General features: G+C 39.5%; 1 protein-coding gene across 1 annotated transcript; it reads left to right on the top strand.

Annotated features, from left to right (window-relative positions):
• Positions 1-1,226: 1,226 nt before the first annotated feature.
• Positions 1,227-24,949, top strand: LOC134658812 (coatomer subunit delta). The gene is made up of 15 exons (XM_063514475.1): positions 1,227-1,370; positions 1,519-1,558; positions 1,647-1,767; positions 2,459-2,561; positions 5,287-5,406; positions 5,713-5,772; positions 8,650-8,761; positions 9,879-9,972; positions 11,412-11,570; positions 12,709-12,785; positions 20,633-20,721; positions 21,458-21,605; positions 23,112-23,223; positions 23,845-23,967; positions 24,753-24,949. The coding sequence occupies exons 1-15, from the start codon at positions 1,368-1,370 to the stop codon at positions 24,919-24,921; spliced, it is 1,530 nt and encodes a 509-aa protein (XP_063370545.1). The 5' UTR covers positions 1,227-1,367; the 3' UTR covers positions 24,922-24,949.
• Positions 24,950-26,284: the final 1,335 nt, after the last annotated feature.

Raw genomic sequence — 26,284 nt, forward strand, 5'->3', positions numbered from 1 at the left:
TCTGTACTTAGTACTATTATTTATTCTGTGTTATTCCACGGCCAGTGGCCACGACATTGTGCGACTGGCTTCGGCTGGCGACAAACATAGGTTGGAGCGACACGCAGCGATCGGATCTTTCGTTCCCACCTATGGCTTTAGCCAAAGCCAGTGTCGCGCAATGTCGTGGCTAGGTCGTTGACTGATTACTTAGGAGCTTTATGATAACAGCAACTACCTATGCAACTAAAATACTGTGCCCTTTATTTGTAATATAATGTTATGTGTAATATGAGTAAAATAAACGTGTTTGAGTTTACGTTTGACTTTGAATTATATACTTATTGCACCTTTTTCCTTGACTTGTACTTGTACAGTGAACTATAGTGAAGTGTATTAATTATTTCACCTGATTTTCTTGCAATTAGCTGAAAAAATTGAAAAATGTCATTGTAGTTCACTTTACAAAAGCTTCAGAAGGCTTACCGCGAAAAACGAAAATTGAAATGTAGTTATTTGCCTCACAATCGCTATTTCATATTTGTGCTATGTGCGCACGAATATAAAATAGCGATTGCGAGGCAAATAACGACATTTCAATTTTCGTTTTTCGCGGTAAGCCTATGGTATAGTTTTTATTGTTATGCATGTGTGCACTGTGCACGCACACACGTAAAGGTTAGTTTGGTCAAATTCCGCTTGGAGCGTTTGTGTAGACTTTTTTTGACATTTATCGCGAGTTGGCTCTCTTTTACTATATATAGTTATTATACTCTTTGATATCACCGAAAGCCATTTTTTTAACGTTTCGTTTTCCCCTAAGAGAATATAAATACATGTTATATAAGACTAATGTTAATTTCCGAAAACTACTATACTCTATATAAAAATAGATATATTGAAATTTGAAATAAATAAATATTATAATTTGAAATAAATTATATTTAACTTAAATCACAGAAAATTTTAAACGGTCCGTTCTTGAAATGGAAAAATGTTTTATCGCGGTGGCGCCATCTGTTTTAGTTATTTGGATTTATCAAGTGAGGAAATATTGCTGAAGATATGACGCTACTGCGCTAGTTTCCATACATAAGGTACCTGTCATATTAAGTTTCCTCCCCCTGGTTAATATTCTTATTAGGAGACAGACGTCATTTCACACAACAAACACTTTGTTTACCGGTTTTTCGTTCTTTTGGAACTGTTATAACAAGTATTTTGATCAATATTTAAAATACTTGGTACTTTTTTTATACAAATGGCAACCCAAATTCCAACGAAAAATTAAAAAATATTTCTACACGTCATCTGGCGACTGTCAAACAGTTTTACGCGAGGGTTTTCTTATTTTTAATGCAAATTGGTCTGTTTTGAACAATAACAAAATGGTAAATTGATTTCCTGTATCAACATTAATTTAAAAAGTGATACTCCAAAGTTATTTCTTCTAAGACTTCTGTGTAATACACATAAATTTGTGGCCGTCTTTCCGGCGTATGTTTATAGTTGAATTATTTGATATTTCTCTTATTTCAGGTGCTTATAGCAGCTACAGTATGCACAAAATCAGGGAAAGGTAAATAAAATTCATTCCCTACTTATATTATGCAGTGTGGTTCAGTTTTACATGAAAGTTATGATGAAATACGTGTTCATGGTTTTAGCCCTAGTGTCACGGCAGTTTGTGGAAATGACGAAGGCGCGGATAGAGGGACTGCTGGCAGCCTTCCCCAAGCTTATGACTGGAGGCCGCCAACACACCTTCGTCGAGACTGAATCAGTCAGGTAAGTTTCAAATACTTAAATAAATGTTTGTTCAAAATCTTCATGGCAAAGACAGCAAGGTTTTAGTACAATTTATATACTTATATACTCGTAATCAGCAGCGCGATACGCGATTTTTTTTTAAATAAAATGGTTACTGAACCCTTAAAAAAAACTTTAACTTCACCTAGCTGCTTGCTTATAGGGTAGGTGCGTCAGTTTTCGTCCACTTGATGAAATTTGAATATACATAATATAAACCTACATTGCTGCACAAATTTGGATTTATTGCAATTCTTAATGTCTAAACAATATATTTATCTACATGGAAATGATCTTTCGCAAGTAGCAAATTAAAAACAAAATATATTATTTGCTAATCTGTCAAGTGGACGAAAACTAGGGCATGGACGGAAACTCGCGCAATGACCCTACCTACTTCTGCTCCTGACTTTAACGGTATTGTCTTGGGTCGTCCCATTCGTTTTTCGTCAAGTTCTTAAATTAGTCCTATTCTGCTTTCGTCAACCATTCTACATTCGTCACAATCGTCAGTGGCTTTCAATGTAGAATGCGTGACGAAAGCAGAATAGGACTAATTTAAGAACTTGACGAAAAACGAATGGGACGACCCAAGACGATACCACTTTACCATGCCATTTACTTCTCTCTATGTATATATGTATATCTATCTATGTATATATTGTTGCAGATATGTGTACCAGCCGCTGGACAAGCTGTACATGCTGCTCATCACCACGAAGGCCAGCAACATCCTCGAGGACCTCGAGACACTCCGCCTCTTCAGCCGAGTGGTAATTAGAATAGAAATAATTTTATTTGTGAGCACAAACACAAAATAGAAACAGATGTAACAGATATAACAGAGATATAACAAGAGATATAACAGAGAATAAAAGGATAAAGTGCCACGAAGTCTCATCTCAGCGTGTTGCTGGCGACTTCCAGCGCTGATCTTCCGATGAGACCATCCGGATGGTGGAATTCGTGGCATCTCTACTAATAAGTATTCAGCACAATTACTTCTACTAATAAGTATCACTATACTTATTAGTAGAAGTAATTGTGCTGAATACTTATTAGCATACCCCACAACGGAGCTAGCAAAACCGTAGCATATGACAGTTTTGTGTCAGGGTTGGCGATTATGATGAACCATTTTGCTTTAACTTTATTGTATGTAAGATTAATAAAATTGATCGAGAACCTTGTTGATCCTCTTCCGCGGTTTAATTTACTGTCAAATAATATAAATTAACAATGTCAATATTAGATACGTTTCAATGTATCTGTTATTTTGTTTATAAAATCAGGTTTTTTTTTCGCATATATTTCAAATATTAAAATGGAATTTTCATTGCTTGAAAATATTGGTGTGTTTGAAAACAAAGAAATAATATTTTTTGTACTTTAGTTTATGCGTAGTTGTGATAACCAGGCATCGGAGTTTTTGTCGCATGGTAAGACTAATAGCAAGCTATGGAGTCGACATTTGCCATAAATGTAAACTCTTATTCATACTCATACTCATGATTAATTTTATTTAATATGAGAACAGATTACTAAATAGTTACTACGTATATAAGTTTAATTTATTAAACCTCATTTGTTGCAATAAATATATTTTTCAATTGGGCGAGTTGTACTTCACAACTCAAGCACACTATAGCAGATTTTTCATAGTCATATTGTAAATCGTTGTATGGCTCTATCCATGCCAAAATTGCAGCTATTATGGGTTAGGCATAATAATTAATTATGGAATATTCCTCAACGTATTTACCACATACAGATATAAATAACTACTACGTTTGCAATCACCAGTGATTGACACATGACAAATACTAATCAATTTTATCAGCGGTCAGTACCTACATGACATTAGGTCTTTCGCAGCGATGTAGTTTGTATAGTTGTATGTTAAAATAGTTGAAGTTATGAATTCATAATGTAATAGAAAAATATTTTTTTATATAATTCGACTAAGATAATATACACGACCGACCGCTCTAAAGGCATTTTAAGATAAATTAAATAAATGAGTATGAGTATGAATAAGAGTTTACATGTATGGCAAATGTCGACTCCATAGCTTGCTATTAGTCTTACCATGCGACAAAAACTCCGATGCCTGGTGATAACCTTGACGTACAACTGCTACAGATTTGCTAGCTCAGTTGCGAGGTATGCTTATTAGTAGAGATGCCACGAATATTCGGCAACTATTCGGCCTATTCGGCCACTTTGCCGAATATTCGGTATTCGGCCGAATGTTGCCTACTATTCGGCCGAATACCGAATATCTGTTGCACCTACTTAAAAAGAAAAATTGCACAATAAAAATAACCAAAAACTATGTAGGTATATTTAGAATGTGTTCTTGGAAAGTTGTTAAATACGAAGACCCTTTTATGAGCATTTGTTGATTAAAAAACTTTTTGTTTTTATCATGAGTCTGTTTTGTTTGACTCTATTAATTAATGCTGTTCAACAAAAATATATCTTAGCTAACGTCAACGTTGAGTTTTGTTAGCGATCAGATTTCATAATAATTGTGACTCAAAATGTTCGCATGTTATGCCGAATATTCGGTATTCGGTCAAAACAACTATTCGGGGCATCTCTACTTATTAGGGCTGATTCAGACGGTGCGAGAACTCGTATACGATTTTAGTTACATTGCGGACCATTGAGGTTACATCAATTCAGCCGACCGATCAAATGACGCAATGTAATGAAACTCGCACACGAGTGCTCGCACCGTCTAAATGAGCCCTTAGGATCCATACAGAACTAGCCACCTTCCGAGGAAATTTCCAAGCAAATCTTGATCTGCGTAGACATGTTTAAATCCATTGACAACCTGTCTGGCCTAATCGGAGCCTTCCTGCCTGCTAGTGGTCCTGGGTTTGAACCCCAATAAGGTATTTATTTTTGTAACGGCTCAAATATTTATTTACAAGTCATTGTAGCAAGCCATGTATTTATACTTGTAATTATTATGTATATCATTGTCTTATACTTTTATAACGACCACGGGACTTAATCGCGTAAGACTTGCGTTTATTTATGGCCACAGGCAGACTGGCGAGGAATTGAATCAACATCTTGCTGCGCGGATTTTGCGAACTACCCGCACTTGATCTTGATTATTCACTTGTACGCTAATCGATTGTGCGATTAAGTCCCGTGGTAGTTATAAAAGTATGAGTGAGAATTGTGTTTAAATCAATATATCATTGTTTCAGTATGCACAAAACAAGCTTTATTGAAATCACTGTAGGTTTCGTTTCGTTGATTTGTGTAAAGCCCCGTCTCCATATCGCGCGGCAAACCATCGAACATTGGCTCGCGCGGCAGCCGCGCGCAATGGATACCGGGCACAACGAGTTGGCTCGCGCGGCAGCCCGGTATCCATTGCAAGCCAATGTTCGATGGTTTGCCGCGCGATATGGAGACGGGGCTTTAGAATGTATATGACATCAATCAATTTTATTTTATTTCAATGTATTTCACCAGGTACCTGAATACTGCACTCAGTTGACGGAAGCGGAGGTGTTGAACCAGGCCTTCAACCTGCTTTTTGCCTTCGATGAGATTGTGGCCCTCGGGTACAGGGAGAGTGTCAACTTGGCACAGGTAAAGTCATCAATTTAACCCTTTAACCATTTGCCCTTCCTTTCTAGTCATTCGATTTTGAACCATAATTCTTATTGTAGAGATGCGTTCTTGTTTTAAGTATGATGGCAAGTATGTTGCCGCTAAAGACTAAAGGGTTAAAAAAAGAAATTAGGCGGAAAGAGAATAGTCATGAAATGTATGGGATCCAATACATTCTACGACTCTTCTCTTTCCGCAGACTCTAACTATCAAACTCATCCACAACTTTGGGAACATATATATATATATCCAAGTCATGTTAGTTTATAAATATATAATTTTCAGGTTCGCTCCTTCGTCGAAATGGACTCTCATGAAGAAAAGATTTATCAGGCGGTTAGACAGGTTAGTACTAATTACGATAGTAACTATTATTACTGTATTGCATTTTTACATCGAGCGTGCTCGTGTCGCTAGCGTACGAAGTTTTGTCTTATTTATCGGACCGCAGCGAATCGAGGCCGATTTTGTTGCAGAAGTTGCTAAGCGGGCGAGGTGTTCAAAATTACCTTGAGGCGCTCTTATTCTCTTAACAATAAAGTCGCGTCAGGATCATTTTGACCACTTCGCCCGCTTAGGGGCTGTTCATAAATTACATCATCAATTTTTGACGATTTTTGCCCCCCCCCCCCCTCCTAAAATCATCCAAAAATCATGCTTCAAATGACCCCGTTTCCTCCTACGTCATGCTACCATCATCCGATGTCCAGACCCCCCCCCCCCCCCCCCCGCAATTTGAAATGATTTAATTTATGAACAGCCCCTAGCAACTATTGCTGCTGACAGTAAAGCTTTGGATTCCTCCGAAAACGGTGCCGTCATATTACGGCCGCTATATAGCGTTGACTGACGTCACTAGAACGTTGTCTATGTAAACAAGATGGCGCGGTTTCCTAGACGGCGTTACGTTACGTTGATTGTCAACGTAACGTAAGATGACGGCCGTCATGACCTTGTCGATAATTTCGTGAACGTTTTATTAGATAGTGGTGACGCCATTTTGAATAAATGACACGAGATTTGAATAAATGATTCCGTACTACGATTATTTTCCTCTTCTGATGATATTTCATCCTCCAAGTAAATTATAGATGATCAAGCAAATCTTGTCAGTAGGAAAAGGCGCGAAATTCAAATTTTCTATGGGACGTTATCCCATCGCGCCTACATTTTTCAAATTTGCCGCTTTGACCTTGGTGGATGACGGTGTGTTATGACGCCGTGGTACTTTCCACATGTCGCCACCGTAAAGACGGCCGTCTTTTGCTGCCGCTATATGACGGCCGTCATATGACGGCACCGTTTTCGGAGGAATCCAAAGCTTAAGTCTTATATATCAGTGAACGGCGGTTAACCTGTCCGATCCCGCGACCTTGAAAACTAATTTTGTCGTGTCTCCCAATATGGCTCACATTTGGGCCACTGGGAGTTGAAGTGGGAGTTTTTGAAAATCTTGGGAAATCTGGAAAATTTATTTACGGCCCATATTTGAGCCTGTTGCGGCAAGCGAGAAAGTTTACCCAATATCATGGTAGATGGCGCTGCGCTGCACACATCGCGCGTTTCGAGTTTCCTGCGACCTATATAAGCAGCGGCCATTGTCAAACTTTTCATTGGAGAGCCACTCGGAACCTCGCACGGACGCACCTCACCAGCACCTGCTTATCCGACCGACGATTTTCTATGAAAATCGAAGCCGGAACGCGCCCGGCCCCTGCCGGAGTGGAAGCCCAGCTGCACCCAGAACCCAACCACCGATGGTCGCCCTGCCCAACAGGACCGACTGACGGTGACGCGTCGCGCAGGTCCCGCATCATCATCATGGACAAGAAGCCACCGAAGTCCCCCCCCGTCCCTTCGGGGCGGGTGGGTAGACAAGAAAATGGATTTCACAATCCACCCGCAGCCACAACGGTAAAACTCGCGACCCCCCCGATCCCTTCGGATAGGGTGGGTAGTTCGCAACGCGAGTTTTACGAAGTACCCGACGAAGCCAAGACCCCGGAACCCACCTACGGCCCCACAGAGCCGTGGAAACCAGACTTCGATGGCCTCATCGAAGCCCTCGGACGCCCCTACGCACCACCCCCATGGGTAGCCCCAGACCGACTTTCCCCTCGCGGGCAACTTGATCGTGTTCGTATCAAGGCTGCCAGCTTGGCGCAAGTCGGTCACATACCTCCACGCCCGGAAGTATGGCCAACAGCCTTCCCTAGGCTGTTGGGGCACGCCCCTGGGACAGTGGAGCCGTCCCAGGAAGAAGCCCAACCGCAGCGCCACCAGGACGAGCACCCCGTCACTCCACAACCTTCGGCAGTTGAGGAGAGGCCGGAGTGCAGCACGCCCGACAAGCAGGACCAGGAAGGGTCCTGTGACACCACCCCGCCACCGACGGACCCGCGACCCCGCGCCAGCCCCGGAGCCGCCCCGCAGCCCCAACAAGGCCCCACCAACCAAGACACCGCACTTACAGAGGCCCCCAAGCCGGGAGCCACTGTACCTGCCCCCCCGGCCCCCGCGCCGGCATCTACACCCGCAGCCCCTGACACCAACCACGCAACCGCCGCAGCCCCGCAGCTGCGCCTAATAAAAACGCCTGAGCACGCCGAACGCTCGGGCCCCCGCCGCCTACTGGGCATCGCGCCGCTCCATGCGCGCCCCCCGGATAACCGCCGGCAGCGCCAACGCCCCCAGGGCACTGGGGCAAGCCGAAGAAGGAGGAGACACCAACAAGCGGGCACCGCGCCGCTCCACGCACGCCCTCCGGACAGCCGCCGACAGAGGGAGACAGCCCACAGCAGCAGCGTGGCCCCACAGCCACAAAGCCACTGAGAGGCTACACCGAAGATAAAATGCCATGACAGGCCAGCCGGCTAGTTATGGCCATGAAGCCACCGCCCTAGAATAGGGCACTGAAAAGACCCGCCCGTAGTTACGGGCGGCGATTTGAAACCGCCAAAAATCCCCAAAAGGGATGGGAAGGCATCTCATACCTCCCTTCGGGAGGTATGAAAGAAGCAGACGACAAACTTTTCATTTTTGCAATATTCTTTACCGAATTAACATGTGTTCGCGTTTATTATAATAATATAATTAATTGTGTTGCATATCGGCGTTTCAGTTCTTATTTTACATAATATGAGTTACTAGAGCATACAGAGCCCTTGGGTAAATGACAGGTTAAAAGGTTAATACATTGGGTTCATTTGGGAATTTTTTTAGACTCAAGAGCGGGAAGCGGCGAACCGTATGCGCGAGAGGGCGAAGGAACTGCAGAGGGAACGGCTCGAGGCCGCCAAGAGAGGCGGCGCGCCGCGCAGCAACACGGCCTTCGGTGAGAAATTACGGTATGATCTTGGGTCGTCCCATTCGTTTTTCGTCAAGTTCTTAAATTAGTCCTATTCTGCTTTCGTCACTCATTCTACATTGAAAGCCACCGACGATTGTGACGAATGTAGAATGAGTGACGAAAGCAGAATAAGACTAATTTAAGAACTTGACGAAACACGAATGGGACGACCCAAGATGATACCGAAATTACACGGATGGTGTATTCCAGGCATATTGCGCGTGTAGATGTCCGCGGATGTCAAAAAATCCGCGGATGCGGATGCGGATGCGGATATTTAAATGCTCACATCCGCGGATGCGGATGCGGATGTCAAGATTAGGTACTTAGAAAACGTCAAATATTAAATTTTTAGTATTTTTTTATTTAAAAAAAAAACGATACGTTTAGTATTTGAGCAAGAATATAGGTGCGTTATATTTAATAAACAGTAACTTGGCCGACTTTTCTGGATCTAGACGATTTCGTTATAGGTAATGACGAAATTACCCAGCACTTACGCCGCCGCTAAGACGTTCCTGTACCAACTTGTTCGACATCCGCATCCGCATAAGCTCCGCATCGATTTTATGCGGATGCGGATGTCGAAAATAATGCGGAAGTTCCGCGGTTGCGGATGCGGATGCGGATGTTCGCAACATCCCTGGTGTATTCCCATGTGACCCCCGCTATACATAAGCCGGGGACAAATGAGGATTACTCATTTAAATAAAAAGCCTTTATTGATTCTCTACAATGTTACATAAACAATTAAAATATATAAAAAAGTTAATTAAAAAACATACTATTTTGTAGAGTAGTTTTGCCTGTCATTGGCCTTCTGTTGACCGGCTGTAGCCACGATGTCGTAGAGACATTTTTCTTTAATTTTCCCTTTATTCATTTAATGCAACTATAGTAATCCCATTTGTGCTCGATGGGTATAAATGGGAATACACCCGAGAAATTAAGTAATTCAATGTCGTTTAGAAAAAAAGATACCCGCTATATATTTCCTATTGCAAACGCATAATTGGCTTAATAAAGTATGCTAGGCCTTTAAAAAGGTGTTAGTGTTAATATCCTAATATATTTAGATATAAATATTATTTATCGTAAACAGGTAGTAGCGGTGGTTTTGGCAACCAGTCCATGTCTTCAGCCGCGGGTATTGAGCCTATCGCGGAGAAGATACCCACCACACCCGCTAGGGATACGTAAGTATCAACTTTTTCTTGTCACTCGTTGCCATGGTTACATTATCCTGGGCCACTCTTTAAAACCTGATTTTTAGGAATTTAAATTCACCAAACACGCTTTTTTTGTGATACTTATAAACCCTTTCCATTGAGGGTTGTCTACCAAGCGTGCCAGAAGAAGGTGGTGTACAATGTCTTCTAACAAACTATGCTACTATTGTCTCTTGGCTGACCGGACAGAATAACAACAAAATAGTTGATCCACCCATCTAAGTAATTGAGTATTGCATTTAGGAATGTCGTACTTAGTTCTTTCTTTACGACTTCCATACGAATTCGCTACGACTTCGGCCGCGTAGAAGTCGTAAATAAACCTTTAACCCAATGTTCACCCCCTTATGTATTAAATAAAAAAAATCTTAGAGGAACTAGACAAGATCTGAAATGCGAAGAATGAATATGCTTCAAATTCTAAGGTAGACATAGCATAATTTTATTATTCGATTTTTTATTATTATTAGAAAGCGCTGGTGGCCTAGCGGTAAGAGCGTGCGACTTGAAATCCGGAGGTCGCTGGTTCAAACCCCGGCTCGCACCAATAAGTTTTTCGGAACTTATGTACGAAATATCAATTGATATTTACCAGTCGCTTTTCGGTGAAGGAAAACATCGAGGAAGGCCTAGTTTATCCTTTGGGTTGAGAGGTCAGATGGCAGTCGCTTTCGTAAAAAAATTAAAAGCGGCCAAGTGCGAGTCGGACTCGCCCATGAAGGGTTCCGTATTTAGGCGATTTATGACGTATAAAAAAAAACTACTTACTAGATCTCGTTCAAACCAATTTTCGGTGGAAGTTTACATGGTAATGTACATCATATATTTTTTTTAGTTTTATCATTCTCTTATTTTAGAAGTTACAGGGGGGGGGACACACATTTTACCACTTTGGACGTGTCTCTCGCGCAAACTATTCAGTTTAGAAAAAAATGATATTAGAAACCTCAATATCATTTTTGAAGACCTATCCATAGATACCCCACACGTATGGGTTTGATGCAAAAAAAAATTTTGAGTTTCAGTTCGAAGTATGGGGAACCCCAAAAATTTTTTTATTTTTTTTTATTTTTGTGTGAAAATCTTAATGCGGTTCACAGAATACATCTACTTACCAAGTTTCAACAGTATAGTTATTATAGTTTCGGAGAAAAGTGGCTGTGACATACGGACGGACAGACAGACGGACAGACGGACAGACAGACAGACAGACATGACGAATCTATAAGGGTTCCGTTTTTTGCCATTTGGCTACGGAACCCTAAAAACTAGTGCCTACGCCAATTCCTGGGATTAGTTGCCAAGCGGACCCCAGGCGGCAAAATGCCGGGGCAACGCGAGAAAGATGATTATTATTTGAAAAAGGTAATGATATTGTATTGTATTTTTGTTGTATATATTTTCAGTCGTCCTACAACCCGTTCAGCGATGAAGCTCGGCTCGCGCGGCACGGACGCAGAGTCGTTCGTGTCCAAACTGCGCAGCGAGGGCGACACCGCCGCAGTTACCCCCGCTGCCCAGCCCGACGTCAAGCCCGGGGCTATACCGGCGCCCGACCAGAAAGAGTACGTATGTCACACTCGCGCAGCTACGTCCAGACCAGGGATGTTGCAGATGCAGATTTTTTGACATCCGCGGATGCGGATGCGGATTTTTAAAGGCTCACATCCGCGGATGCGGATGTCAAGATAGGTACATAAAAAACGTCAAATATTACATTTTAGTATTTTTTATTTAAAAAAACCGGTTAAGTGCGAGTCGAACTCGCGTTCCAAGGGTTCCGTACATTAAGTCCCACTCACGCTCGACTGCTAATTTCTAATAGGTTTTTTTGGCTAATGACTAAATTGCCTAGCAGTCTAGCACTTACGCCGATGCTAAGACGCTCCTGTACCGACCTGTTCCACATCCGCATCCGCATTAAATCCGCATCGATTTTATGCGGATGCGGATGCAGATGCGGATGTTGAAAACAATGCGGAAGTTCCGTGGTTGCGGATGCGGATGCGGATATTCGCAACACCCCTGGTCCAGACTTCGCCGACGTAGCAAACTCCTCACAACCCGATTGTTCCAAAAATCTGTGTATTATCCGATTGACGTAAATTTAAAAATTAATGCAAGTTTTCTTTCACCCCTTTGGCGAAGTGGGGTCTAGTTGCCGCATTTATGAAACCTCAATAATCCAACGGAGCGGCAGCTGACGTTAACAATAAATCGTAATACATCTGCCTTAACCACTTGACGAGTTGAGCATTTATTAAGAGATTACTGAATTATTTTTTAATATGTTCCTGAATTGTGCTCCATTTTTAGGGTTCCGTACCCAAAGGGTAAAAACGGGACCCTATTACTAAGACTCCGCTGTCCGTCCGTCCGTCCGTCCGTCTGTCACCAGGCTGTATCTCACGAACCGTGATAGCTAGACAGTTGAAATTTTCACAGATGATGTATTTCTGTTGCCGCTATAACAACAAATACTAAAAACAGAATAAAATAAAGATTTAAGTGGGGCTCCCATACAACAAACGTGATTTTTGACCGAAGTTAAGCAACGTCGGACGGGGTCAGTACTTGGATGGGTGACCGTTTTTTTGCTTATTTATTTGCTTGTTTTGCTCTATTTTTTGTTGATGGTGCGGAACCCTCCGTGCACGAGTCCGACTCGCACTTGGCCGGTTTTTAAAAGTAATTTATTTTCAGTGTTCACCTAAGATTTGAGGAGAGGCTGAACTTGGTAGCTGGACGCGACGGCGATATACAGAGTTTCGAGCTCTCGGGTAAGCAAAATTCGACTTTACTGTTAAAAAAATACAGTACACGTTTACTGTACGATTTGGAGTGAGCAATTATTACACTACGATTACAAGTAGTTTCGGAGATATTTACCACTAGCTTTTGCCCGCGACTTTGTCTGCGTGGAATCAGTAACATCAGCTAAAGAATAGTGCCTGGGTAAAATGTAATAGCAATCCTTTAATTTGAGCATTGCTTACACCAATTAACAGGCATTTTATTAATCCTCTCATTTTCACCCTCTTTAGGGTTGACTTCCGACATAAAAACTATCCTATGTCCTTCCCCGGGACTCAAACTATCTCCATGTCAAATTTAAACTAAATCCGTTCAGCGGTTTAAGCGTGAAGAGGTAACAGACAGACAGACACACTTTCGCATTTATAATATTAGTATGGATTTTAGTCCTACTGCCCGTGTTTCAGAGAATCGGCTATAGTATGTACCGTAAAACCTAACAACTATAGTCAAATACTGCAACTATAGTCCACAAATTCAAAAAGAAATTAAGTATCAATACCAATGTTCCTTTTGGTTTACTCAGAGTTTTCTCTTCCATTTATAAACATACCTTGCCTTAGAAATACAAACAATACAGTAAAAGACACAGAGTTTCCGAGAAAATACATTGGAAAACAATAGGGATGATGACACATGTTGAATTTTAGAACAAAATCTAGTAAAATAGATAGCAAACGAGCAATTTATCACAATAATAACTTCCAAAAACGATAAAAGTAAGGGTACCATTCGATTCCTTACATTTCATCCAAAAAATATTGTATAGCAACTATAATCTATATATATAAATGCAAGTGTCCTGACTGACTGACTGACTGACTGACTGATTCATCAACGCAGAGCCGAAACTACAAAAGCTAGAAAGTTGAAATTTGGACACGAGGTTGCATTTGTAAAGTGTACAAGAGATAAGAACCGATTTTGAAAAATTCAACCCCTAAGGGGGTTAAAAAGGGGATGAAAGGTTGTATGGGGTTCAAGTTTTAGTTTAAGCTAGGAATTTGAAACTTTGTGAAAATGTATTATATTAAAAAACAAGAAAACTAATTTCAGCGTTTTCGAAAATTCATCCCCCAAGGTGGTGAAAAAGGGGTTGAAAGTTTGTATGGAGATCAAATATTTTTGTGAGTGTGAGACTTGAAACTTTGTATATGGGTATATTATTATAAGTCAGGAAAAGTAATTTCAGCGTTTTTGAAAATTCGTCCCCTAACAGGGTTAAAAAGGGGTTGAAAGTTTGAATCCATTACAAATGCTTTGAAACTTCTTAGAAAGGCATAATAGCCGATTACAAAACAAAGTAATTGCGACGTTTTAGGAAATTCAACCCCTAAGGGGGTAAAAAAGGGGATGAAACTTTGTCTTGGGGTGCAAATTTTATTTTAAGCTAGGACCTTGAAACTTTGCAAAAAGGTATTAAATTAAAAAACAAGAAAACTAATTTCAGCGTTTTTAAAAATTCATCCCCCGAGGTGGTGAAAAAGGGGTTGAAAGTTTGTACGGAGATCAAATATTATTGAGGGTGCGGGACTTGAGTCTTTACATAAAGCCATATTATTAGAACTCGAGAAAAGTAATTCCAGCGTTTTTAAAAATTCATCCCTTAAAAGGGTTAAAAAGGGGATGAAAGGTTGTATGGGGTTCAAGATTTATTTTAAGCTAGGAATTTGAAATTTTGTCAAAATATATTATATAAAAAAATAAGAAAACTAATTTCAGCGTTTTCGAAAATTCATTCCCCAAGGTGGTGAAAAAGGGGTTGAATGTTTGTATGGAGATCAAATATTTTTGTGAGTGTGGGACTTGAAACTTTGCATATGGGTATATTATTATAAGACAGGAAAAGTAATTTCAGCGTTTTTGAAACTTCATCCCCTAACAGGGTTAAAAAGGGGTTGTAAGTTAAAATCCATAACAAATGCTTTGAAACTTCTTAGAAAGGCATAATAGCCGATTACAAAATAAAGTAATTGCGACGTTTTGGGAAATTCAACCCCTAAGGGGGTAAAAAAGGGGATGAAACTTTGTCTTGGGGTGCCAAATTTTATTTTAAGCTAGGACCTTGAAACTTTGCAAAAAGGTATTAAATTAAAAAACAAGAAAACTAATTTCAGCGTTTTTAAAAATTCATCCCCCGAGGTGGTGAAAAAGGGGTTGAAAGTTTGAACGGAGATCAAGTATTATTGAGAGTGCGGGACTTGAGTCTTTGTATAAAGCCATATTATTAGAACTCAAGAAAAGTAATTTCAGCGTTTTTAAAAATTCATCCTTTAAAAGGGTTAAAAAGGGGATGAAAGGTTGTATGGGGTTCAAGATTTATATTAAGCTAGGAATTTGAAACTTTGTAAAAATGTATTATATAAAAAAATAAGAAAACTAATTACAGCGTTTTCAAAAATTCATCCCCCAAGGCGGTGAAAAAGGGGTTGAAAGTTTGTATGGAGATCAAATATTTTTGTGAGTGTGGGACTTGCAACTTTGTATATGGGTATATTATTATAAGATAGGAAAAGTAATTTCAGTGTTTTTAATAATTCATCCCCTAACAGGGTTAAAAAGGGGTTGAAAGTTTGAATCCATTACAAATGCTTTGAAACTTTTTAGATAGGCATAATAGCCGATTAAAAAAAAATTAATTGCGACGTTTTAGGAAATTCAACCCCTAAGGGGGTAAAAAAGGGGATGAAACTTTGTCTTGGGGTGCAAATTTTATTTTAAGCTAGGACCTTGAAACTTCGCAAAAAGGTATTAAATTAAAAAACAACAAAACTAATTTCAGTTTTTTTTTAAATTCATCCCCCGAGGTGGTGAAAAAGGGGTTGAAAGTTTGTACGAAGATCAAATATTTTTTAGAGTGCGGGACTTGAATCTTTGTATAAAGCCATATTATTAGATCTCAAGAAAAGTAATTTCAGCGTTTTCAAAGATTCATCCCTTAAAATGGTTAAAAAGGGGTTAAAAGATTGTATAGGGTTTAAACTTTATTTTAAGCTACTAATTTGTAACTTCGTAAAAAGTTATTTCATTAAAAGAGAAGAAAACTATTGTCAGCGTTTTTCAAAATTCAACATTTAAGGTGGTGAAAAAGGGGTTGAAAATTTGTATGGAGGTCAAAATTTTTTGTAAGTACGGGACTTGAATCTTTGTATAATGACATATTATTAGAATACGAGAAAAGTAATTTCAGCGTTTTTAAAAATTCATCCCCTATAAGGGTTCAAAAGGGGTTGAAAGTTTGTATAGGGTTCAAATTTTATTTAAAGCTAGGAACTTGAAACTTCGTGAAAAGGTATTTTATTAAAAAAAAAAACAAATAAACTTATTCAGCGTTTTTAAAAATTCATCCCCCGAGGAGGTGAAAAAGGGGTTGAAAGTTTGTATGGAGATCAAATATTTCTGAGAGTGCGGGACTTAAATCTTTGTATAAAGCCATATTATTAGAATACAAGAAAACTAATTTCAGCGTTTTTAAAAATTCATCCCATAACAGGGTTAAAAAGGGGTTGAAAGTTTGTATAGGGTTCAAATTTTATTTAAAGCTAGGAACTTGAAACTTCGTAAAAAGGTATTTTATTAAAAAAAAAACAAAAAACTTATTCAGCGTTTTTAAAAATTCATCCCCCGAGGAGGTGAAAAAGGGGTTGAAAGTTTGTATGGAGATCAAATATTTTTGAGAGTGCGGGACTTAAATCTTTGTATAAAGCCATATTATTAGAATACAAGAAAACTGATTTCAGCGTTTTTAAAAATTCATCCCATAACAGGGTTAAAAAGGGGTTGAAAGATTGTATAGGTTATAATTTTATTTAAAGCTAGGAACTTGAAGTTTCGTAAAAAAATATTTTATTAAGAGAAAAGAAAACTAATTTCAGAGTCTTTGATAATTCATCCCCCAAGGTGGTGAAGGGGGTCGAAAATTTGTATGGAACCCAAATATTTACTTGAGTGCGGGACTTGAATCGTTGTATAAAGGCATATTATTACAATACAAGAAAAGTAATTTCAGCTTTTTTAAAAATTCATCCCCTAAAAGTTTAAACAGGGGTTGAGAATCGGTAGAGGGTTCAAATTTTTTTTAAAGCTAGGTACTTCAAACTTCGTAAATAGGTAGTTAGGTAGTAGGTTTTATTAAATAGTGGACTTGAAAATCTTCTGGGGGTTGAGAGAGTGATTATATCGAGAACAATTTTATTCAGTTAGGGCAGCGGTCAGCAACCTTTTAGCAGCCAAGGGCCACATAGTAGCTAACGTAGGTGACGCGGGCCGCACTTTGTTAATTTTTATGACTTGGTCAGACATTGTCGTTTGTCAATATTACATACAAAATAGCCAGGGAGGCTCGCGGGCCGCAAGTGACAGGTTCACGGGCCGCATGCGGCCCGCGGGCCGTGGGTTGCCGACCGCTGAGTTAGGGGCTTGAAACTTCGTAGCCAGGTTGTGAAAGACAAATCTCATGCGTTGTATAATAATTAACAAATGATTAACCGTCCCTTCTGCTATCTTTTGCTGCATAATGTTCTAAGCTAATGTAGAATTTATAACCACCAATAAGTACGTAACAATAAGTATGTGTAAGTACGTAAGAAGCAATCTAAGCTCTTATAAAACCCGTGAGCAGCAGTCGGGTAGAATAGAAGCACGCGCGGTGGAAGTCTCATTCTGGTACCGGCCCATACTACCGCTAAAGCTAAGAAATCCCTTGGTGTTTTAGGCGTCAGACTGTTCAACACGTTACCTGCTGAAATCAGAGATGTCCTTAGTGATGTCACATTTACTAGAAAGATTAAAAAAATGTTATTGGAGATGGCCTGCTACACGATCGACGAATTCTTCGACAGGGTGTCATTGATCCATACACACAATGTGAAAGTCTAAATCACTGTTTCGATGGGACCATGATGGGACATTACTTTCACTGTAAAATGTTATTTTTAATTTAGATATTTTAATATGGATTATTAGAAAGCCTTAATGTAACTATTTAAAATTATTTAACGAAACATGGATTTATTTTAGTTTTAAGTTTATAATTATGATCGACACGACATATGTATTTCTGTTCTGCTTTTATTTGTTGTTAAGTATGTTTACATTTAGTGAAATGTAATTTTATTTTATGTAATTACTCCTAACATGTAATTAACGTTATCAATAAAATATGAATATGATTATGAATATGAATATACAAATCCACGCGTACGAAGTCGCGGGCAACAGCTAGTTATACATAAACGCAATATTTCACCGACAAAAACACAATTTTCTTGTTTTGTCCATACTACAAGATGGGCTCCCAGAGACCTTGACGTCACGTTCCCTTGTCGTTTTGTATAGGGCGTTTCGCGAGTGAAGCGCGACTGTCGGCCTTTGACTACAATTTCTAACTTTTGTGTTACTTTAATGCAATGGGTCCCATATAGACATTTGATCCTAAAAACAAACCCCATCGATTGATACCATAAATGAAAATTAGTCATGTAGCCTATTATTACACTACGATTACTAGTAGTTTCGGAGATATTTACCATTTTAGTCGGACTGCCCGTGCGTACTGCAACTATGGCCCACAAATTCAAAAGGAAATTAAGTAGGTGTGAATACCAATCACGTACAGATGTAGTGCATGATTATTTTCCATCGTATTTTCACGGAAACGTACGAACGTGTCTTGCTATTTCAGTCAGTCTCAGTACAAAAAGTACTGAGGTTGACTGAAGTAGCATGACAAATACTAACGTTTCCGAGAATATACGATGGAAAACAATAGGGATGTTGACATGAATCGCGAATATATAACATGTTATATTTTTACCATAGCAGGGAATATTAGAACGCGGAAAATCATATTTTGCAAGTGTAAATATGCGTAATAAATTAATTAGAGTAAGACCAAAGAAAGTCTGCAGCGCTAGATTAAAAGTAGTTTTTAAAAATCTGTATGCGACAACACCACAGAAAATGGATTAAATAGTCTTGATACTTGTGAAATTTCTACCATATTTACCGTCTATGAAAAATTAAGCTGCACAGCTTAATTTTTATGGTAAAATAAATTTCATTCCAACAATAGATGTCACTATTAATATGTAGACATATACTAATATTGATAAATAATATTGGGAGAATGTGACATTTGGCTTCATCAAAATTAATAAGCTTTTGTAATATCCGCAACGGCGGTAAATAGGTACAGAGGGCCTACCGCGAACACCGAAGTTCTCAATATGCGAGCATCTTTCTCTTTTACTCCCATTAAGGCGTAATTAGATTGACAGAGAAATTGCCCGCAATTTGCGAACTAAAGTTTTCGGAAAAACGAAATAAACCATTAAAACAATAAACATATATTAAAAATAAATTTTAGCTTTAACTAGTAGGTACCCATGCCGTGAGCATAAGCATGGAAGTTGTGGGTTCGAGCTCAAAACCCGGCTAGTACCAATGAGTTTCTCGAAATGTTAGAGGAAGTTCATAAGTATGCCTATACCTATTAGGTGTGTTCAATTTGCTGTGAAACCTTAGTCTAAACCAATATTATATTATCTAAGTAGGTACATATGGTGAAGTATTAAGATGTTTCATTCCACTTACCCGTCATCAACTCCAAATTTTGTAAACATTGTCGTTTTTCAGCTTGAATCGCCTCGTGCTGACTTTTTACAAGTGTAAAATTATTCTTCATGCGGAAAAGTAACTCCCGCACGCCGGTTTTGTAAGGTTTCACCATGTTTATTCCGTTCATCACAAAACACAATGAATATTTAAACGATTTTGACAAACACATACCATAGTGCATGACGTTTACTGACTGCTTAAAAAACATTGCCATATGTAGTTTTTTAATTCGATGTCAAATTATTGCGCTGCAGACTTTCTTTGGTTTGTCTCTAAAAATTGTCAAAAGTATTTAAAATAATGCCCAGTATCACGTGACTGCAAACGCCAATCGGAGCGCGTGACGTAATCACAGTGGAATCACCAAAGACAAGTTATAAAACCTGCCTAAGTGTCTACAGATTATCGTACCGAAACGCGATCTTGGTGCGGTGCGGCGCACGAATCGATAGTGTGTAAGGGGGTGCGTTAAGGACGCAGCTATAAGTTAGAGCGAGAAAGAAGGTCGCTGTCCGATGCGGTAGTGTGTTAAGGCTTTAAAAAAAATTGTCAGTTGCCATATAAAGAATTTAAAAAAATGACTGACAGCTGTTTGTTTAAAACGCCGTTACGTCATCAAGGTCACGTGACAGTTTGGAGCGTTTAGGCGCGAAATTTAAACACGAAACTTATTATACATGTTTTTTTATTCAAAATTAATGAATATATTTTTTTAATATTTTTTTCTGTAATTATTACGTGTCTATCTACAAAATGAAACCAGTTCCAAAAAATTGACAACATCCCTATTATGCACTACATCTGTAACTAAATCATAAATCATTTATTTTTCGTGATAAACTAGTTAAACATACAATAGTAACATGATAAAGGTTAGAAATTCATAATTACATATTGTTTACCACGAAATGGGCTCGCCTCAGCATAATGCTGACCCGAGAGTCGGCGCTGATCTTCTCGCTGATCTTGAGTTTAGGTTCAAATTACACTGGCTAAATCAACTCTATTTCCTACAGTTTACGTTCAAATTACACTGGCAAAATCAACTCTATTTCCTACAGTTTACGTTCAAATTGCACTGGCAAAATCAACTCCTACAGTTTACGTTCAAATTACACTGACAAAATCACCTCTATTTCCTACAATTAAGGTTCAAATTACACTGGTACATAAATTGATGGTATATTTTATACAGGTCTCCTGACACTGCGTATCAGCAACGAACAATTCGGCCGCATACAAGTTCACGTCGACAACAAAGACACCAGGCCGCTGCAGTTACAGGTACAAGTACTGGGGGCCTACCGCGAAAACCGAAATTCGCAAATCGCGGGGATTTTTCTCTTTTACTCTTATTAAGACGCAATTAGACACAGGCAAATGACCGCAATTGACGAATATGGATTTTCGCGATTATAGCCCAGGCTACTAACAAAACAAGTGTTTCTCGGAATAGAAATGTTTTTTTTTTTAATTATGGCTCAACTGATCGAATATTCAAAATATTTGACCTTACAAGTATTTCCTAAGCTTTATTGGTTTTTTTTTTAATTATTTTAGTACGCCTTGTTGAAAAGATACAGGGGATGGAATTTTCTGTTTTGAGTCGAATAGTTTGTCAAAATGATATTCGAGAAATCAAGCCATTCGGTTCATCGATGGTCAGTTGCTGTTAGTAAGAGCGAAACTAAAATACAGTTATCGTTATCACACCTGATTTTTTTAAATACCACCACCTTTTCTAGTGTCAAATGACTAAACTCTGTTTTTATATCCCAGATTCTTAAATTCGATAAAAAAATGACTATATTATGCAGTTGTTCTAAAATGACGATTGAATTAAGCAAATTAAATATTAAATTTGCAAATATAATGTAATCAGGGATTGGACGTTTGGGGAATTGAACGTACAGGGACTGGACATTCGGGGAAATGGACATTCGAGGCCAGAATCGTTTAGATCTATCTGGTATATAAGAACAAGCTTACATTTATGCAATAAACATTAAATTCTCCCCAGACTCACCCCAACGTTGACAAAGAGGCATTCCGATCGAGCGGGGTCATCGGCCTGAAGCAAGCGCAGAGGCCGTTCCCACTCCACTCTGACGTTGGCGTACTAAAATGGCGTCTCGCTACCGCCGACGATAAGCTTGCTCCTATCTCAGGTAAATAAATAAATATTATGGGACAACCTTAAAGCTTTGGTTTCCTCTGAAAGCGGTGCCGTCATATAGCGGCCGTTTCCTAAAACTTTGGTTTCCTCCGATAGCGGTGCGGTCATATAGCGGCCGTCTCCATACAAATACTACGACATCCATATTTAGCCGTATTATTTAGTATGGGGACGGCCGCTATATGACGGCACCGCTACTAGGAAAACCGATCTTAAAGGGCCCACTGATTAACAGTCCACCGGACGATATCGGCCTGTCAGTTAGAACAAAAAATTGACAGTTCCGAACAACTGACAGGCCGATATCGCCCGGCGAACTGGTTAAGGGGTATTCCACGAGAATGTCGCTTACGTAACGCTTTCGCCTTGTATGGCAGCTACCTTAATCAAATCCCTAAAGTTCTTAGCCAAGTCGTGAAATATTAACAGACCCAATATAACTTACTCGGCATTTTCAGAAGTATTAGAATAATGTCGTTACGTAAGCGACATTCTCGTGGAATGCCCCTTAATCAGTGGGCCCTTTTATAATACATACGGACCGAAAGCCAGCAACAGATTAATGGTGAACTGTCAGTCGGGAGAAAACTAAATGAAATTGTCACCCTATGCCTATCCACTGTCAGAGCGACAGCTGACTTTTACTACGGGCTAAACCGTTCACATTTCACTCTGATGTCGGGGCGTATTGAAGTGAAGTCTCGCTCCTATTAATTTATGAACCAAATTTTAATGACCAATTCTCAATCGGCAGAAAACGAAATGAGTTGGCTGTTTTTGTAGTCACCAACGGAGCGGCAGCTGACGTTTATTAGGTAGTAAGGAAATGACCACTGATAACCATACACCTCTTATGGCGCCTCCAGCTTTTTAATAGGGATGTAACGATACCGATACGATATATCGGCCGATATAATCGGCAGGCCGATATATCGGCATCGCCGATTTAAATACACCCGATATCTTAACAAAATGTAAACAAACCACGTAAGTTTTAGTACGACATATTACTTACTCAACGTCACAGTGAAGCTGCTATAATCGTGCTATTTTGCTAATAAGAATATATTTTTCTTTATTTTTATTTTTCAGTTTTTTTACACTTCTTAAAATAGAGTGTCTATTAAACATAAGTATGTTTTATTCATGTAAAGGATATAATTCTTTATTTATTTAATTTATTAACTAATACCAGGCTATCGATATCTGTATCGGTATCGGTATCGCCGATTATTTACTTTGAATATCGGCATCGGTATCGTATCGGCAAAATCATGTATCGTTACATCCCTACTTTTTAAATACAACGGTGAGTCTAGTTCAGTTTCTAATTGGCTCAACATAAGAATCGTTCATCATCATATCAGTCAATCGAACGGCGTTATCGGGACTAGATCGGGGTTTTTACTAGATTTTCACATGTTTTGTGGCATTTCTCTATTCAAAACATTACTCAAGTACTTTTATTGTGTATAAAATTTCTCACTTTTTTACACAGTTAACTGCTGGCCGTCAGAGGGCGCTAACGGCGGCTGCGACGTCAACATCGAGTATGAACTCGAGCAGGACCACCTTATCCTAGAAGACGTCACCATCAACATTCCTCTACCGTGAGTAACACTTGTCCTCAACTGCCGACAGAGGGCGCTAACGTCAACATCGAGTATGAACTCGAGCAGGACCACCTTACTCTACAAGACGTCACCATCAACATTCCTCTACCGTAAGTAACACTTGCCCTCAACTGCCGACAGAGGGCGCCAACGCCGACATCGATCGAAAATTTGTTATGTTAGATTTGACAGACGTTTATGAATAATTCCATAAATAGTTATACCTAATTCGCGAATGATTATCGCGTTGACAATCAACGTAACGTAACGCCGTCTAGGAAACCGCGCCATCTTGTTTACATAGACAACGTTCTAGTGACGTCATTCAACGCTATATAGCGGTCGTCATATTACGGCACCGTTTTCGGAGGAATCCAAAGCTTAACCAATTGTCAAAGTAAATTATGTAGACACAGTAAATTTACTGCCATCTTTTGACAGAAGAATAAAAATGATAGAACCCCATTTGACTTTGATCATTATTCTTTCACTGATATGTCACGCCATCTACTCGAGACTAGGCCACAGGTATGGTGAAATCTTTTCGAGCGATGGCGCCATAACCTTTGTCTGTCTATACACTCTATTCTCTTTGCTCTAACATGTTTTTTTTTACAGAACCGGCAACAGCTCTGTAGTGGTCCACCAATGGGAGGGCAGCTACGCACAGAAAGGCCGCAACCTGATCTGGAGCATTCCACTCATCGACAGGCAACATAAGTCTGGCAGTCTTGAGTTCACGTGAGTACAATGCAATGTTACTCAAGAGTGCTTAGGTCTCAGCTCTGTAGTTGACCAATGGGAGGCCAGCTCAGTAGTGGTCCACCAATGGGAGGGCAGCTACGCGCAGAAAGGCCGCAACCTTATCTGGAGCATTCCACCGCGCGGGTAATAAAACTAGTTGCGCTCGGATTTTTAACTAGACCGAGTCCAGACGCGCGAGTGAACACAGCAGCAGAAAAAATGCCTAATTGCTCGGTTTTTTGTTGTAAAAAGAGGTCGGGGACATCAAATTTACAAAAAGAAGGTGTTACATTTCACATGTAATATTTTTTTTACATGTCATACGTTTAATTACATTTAAACACAATTATTATATTTTAGTCTCATGTAATTGCTGGATTTATCGATTTTCCTCGCCCAGTACAAATTCCGGATCGGTCGAGCGACAAATCCGACTTCTCATCTCTCAGAAAACAATAAAATTATTTGACTAAAATGTGCTAGTGTGCGTGTTGTGACACTTGTGATTCGTCCGTACACAAAACAGATCGAGGTGTGCAAGATTTGTCTGTGTAGGGTGTCATTTTCTATGTATTTGTGTCGTCATTACAGATTGGATTTTGTATGTAAGTGTGTGAGAAGTGCGACTGTTGCACGTTCCCCCCGCGAAAAATGGTAGAATGATTTGAATGTCAAGATATCGCTTGGGCCTATCCCTTCCGACGTGTCGGAAGCCCGTGTTGATCGAAGATCGTAGACGTTTCTGCTTGTTAAAAATTAATAAATCAATGTCCGTGTTCCAGGGTGACCCCAGCCATACCCAACGACTTCTTCCCGCTGACCGTGTCGTGGAGCTCCGCCACCTCGCTGGCGCTGCTGGCCGCCGCCGGCGTGGCGCAGGCCGCCGACGGCGCGCCCGTCGACTACTCGCTCGAGGTCAGCCTCCATCCCGACAGGTACGAGATTGTCTAGGTGCGGTGTTATACCAAAAGGCAGTTCGGCTAACACACAGTAACCATGAATAACAGGAATGATTCAGGGTTAGTTTCACTAGACTTATATCGACCGGGATAAACCGTGATTACCTTTTGTATTGTTTTCGAGCTCTCGATATTTCGACGCAGTTACATGCATCTTGTTCACGGGTAATGCTTTGGTTTCCTCCGAACGCGGTGCCGTCATATAGCGGCCGTCTCCATACAAATACTACGACATCCATATTTAGCCGTTTTATTTAGTATGGAGACGGCCGCTATATGACGGCACCGCTATCCTAGGAAAATCGATCTTAACCTGTCATATCCCAAGGGCTCAAATATGAGCCGTAAATAAATTTTCCAGATTTCCCACGCTTTTCAAAACTTCAACTCCTACGGCTCAAATGTGAGCCATACTGGGAGACAACGACAAAACTCGCGGAATCGGACAAGTTAATCGTGTGGGTGTCAAAGTTGTGTAGACCAGACCGCGCTCGGTCTACCCTCATTCATGCGCGTCGGCTGCGTTCGCTTCAACGTTACCACCGACCGCATTCACACTCGTTGGTCCGGTCGCGTTCACACTCGTTGGTCTATCCAAGCACACTACACTCACATTGTCACTACGCGTGTTTGATTCGGATGTCACTGGTTGTTTTTTAGACAGACAAATCACAGGATTCCACACATTTGACAGTTTAAACCCGTCTTCACGATTGAAATTTTTGTTATCATGGCTATTATGTGTTTGCGAAATAAAATATTACACGTTTAAATTAAGTTAAAATTGTTTATTCATTTATTTTATTGTAGTTAAAATTCCATTTCACATAACTGAGGACAGTTTGTAAAACATTGATAAATTATATTTTAGTAAATAAAAGTATTATAAAATGTGTAATTTCTACGTACTAGAAATAGTAAAAATGTCTACTTTGGTTATGATTTATGATTGATCGATTTTAAAGAGTACTTTATGAGTAAGTCATACATATATGCATAACGTGCGAAATCAAACAGATTTCATAAGATATACATTTAAACCTAAATTGATTTTGTTAATATAAAATAACGATTAAAACTGTAAAATATTAAAACATTATCAATAAACATTGAGAATATATTTATTTTTCATTTACTTTACACACATTGTTAACATATTTGTGACATTTTTTTATACCCACTTACAGAATTGTGTGAGATGGTGATGAGTAAAAAGTATTTGACCCTGTAGTCCGTAGCGGCACCATACTTGCCAAGTTGCCATCATACTTAAAACAAACACGCATCTCTACTATATAAGAATTACGGTTCGAAATCGAATGACTAGAAAGGAATGCCAAATGGTTGTTTTTGTT

The sequence above is a fragment of the Cydia amplana genome, chromosome 23, assembly GCF_948474715.1.
Source record: "Cydia amplana chromosome 23, ilCydAmpl1.1, whole genome shotgun sequence".
NCBI classification, from domain to species: Eukaryota; Metazoa; Arthropoda; class Insecta; order Lepidoptera; family Tortricidae; genus Cydia; species Cydia amplana.

Excerpts from the sequence above, each read along its gene's own strand:
- LOC134658812 (XM_063514475.1), top strand. Across the intron at positions 9,973-11,411 it reads ACCACACCCGCTAGGGATAC|TCGTCCTACAACCCGTTCAG; the intron begins GTAAGTATCAAC and ends ATATATTTTCAG. Across the intron at positions 20,722-21,457 it reads CCAGGCCGCTGCAGTTACAG|ACTCACCCCAACGTTGACAA; the intron begins GTACAAGTACTG and ends AATTCTCCCCAG.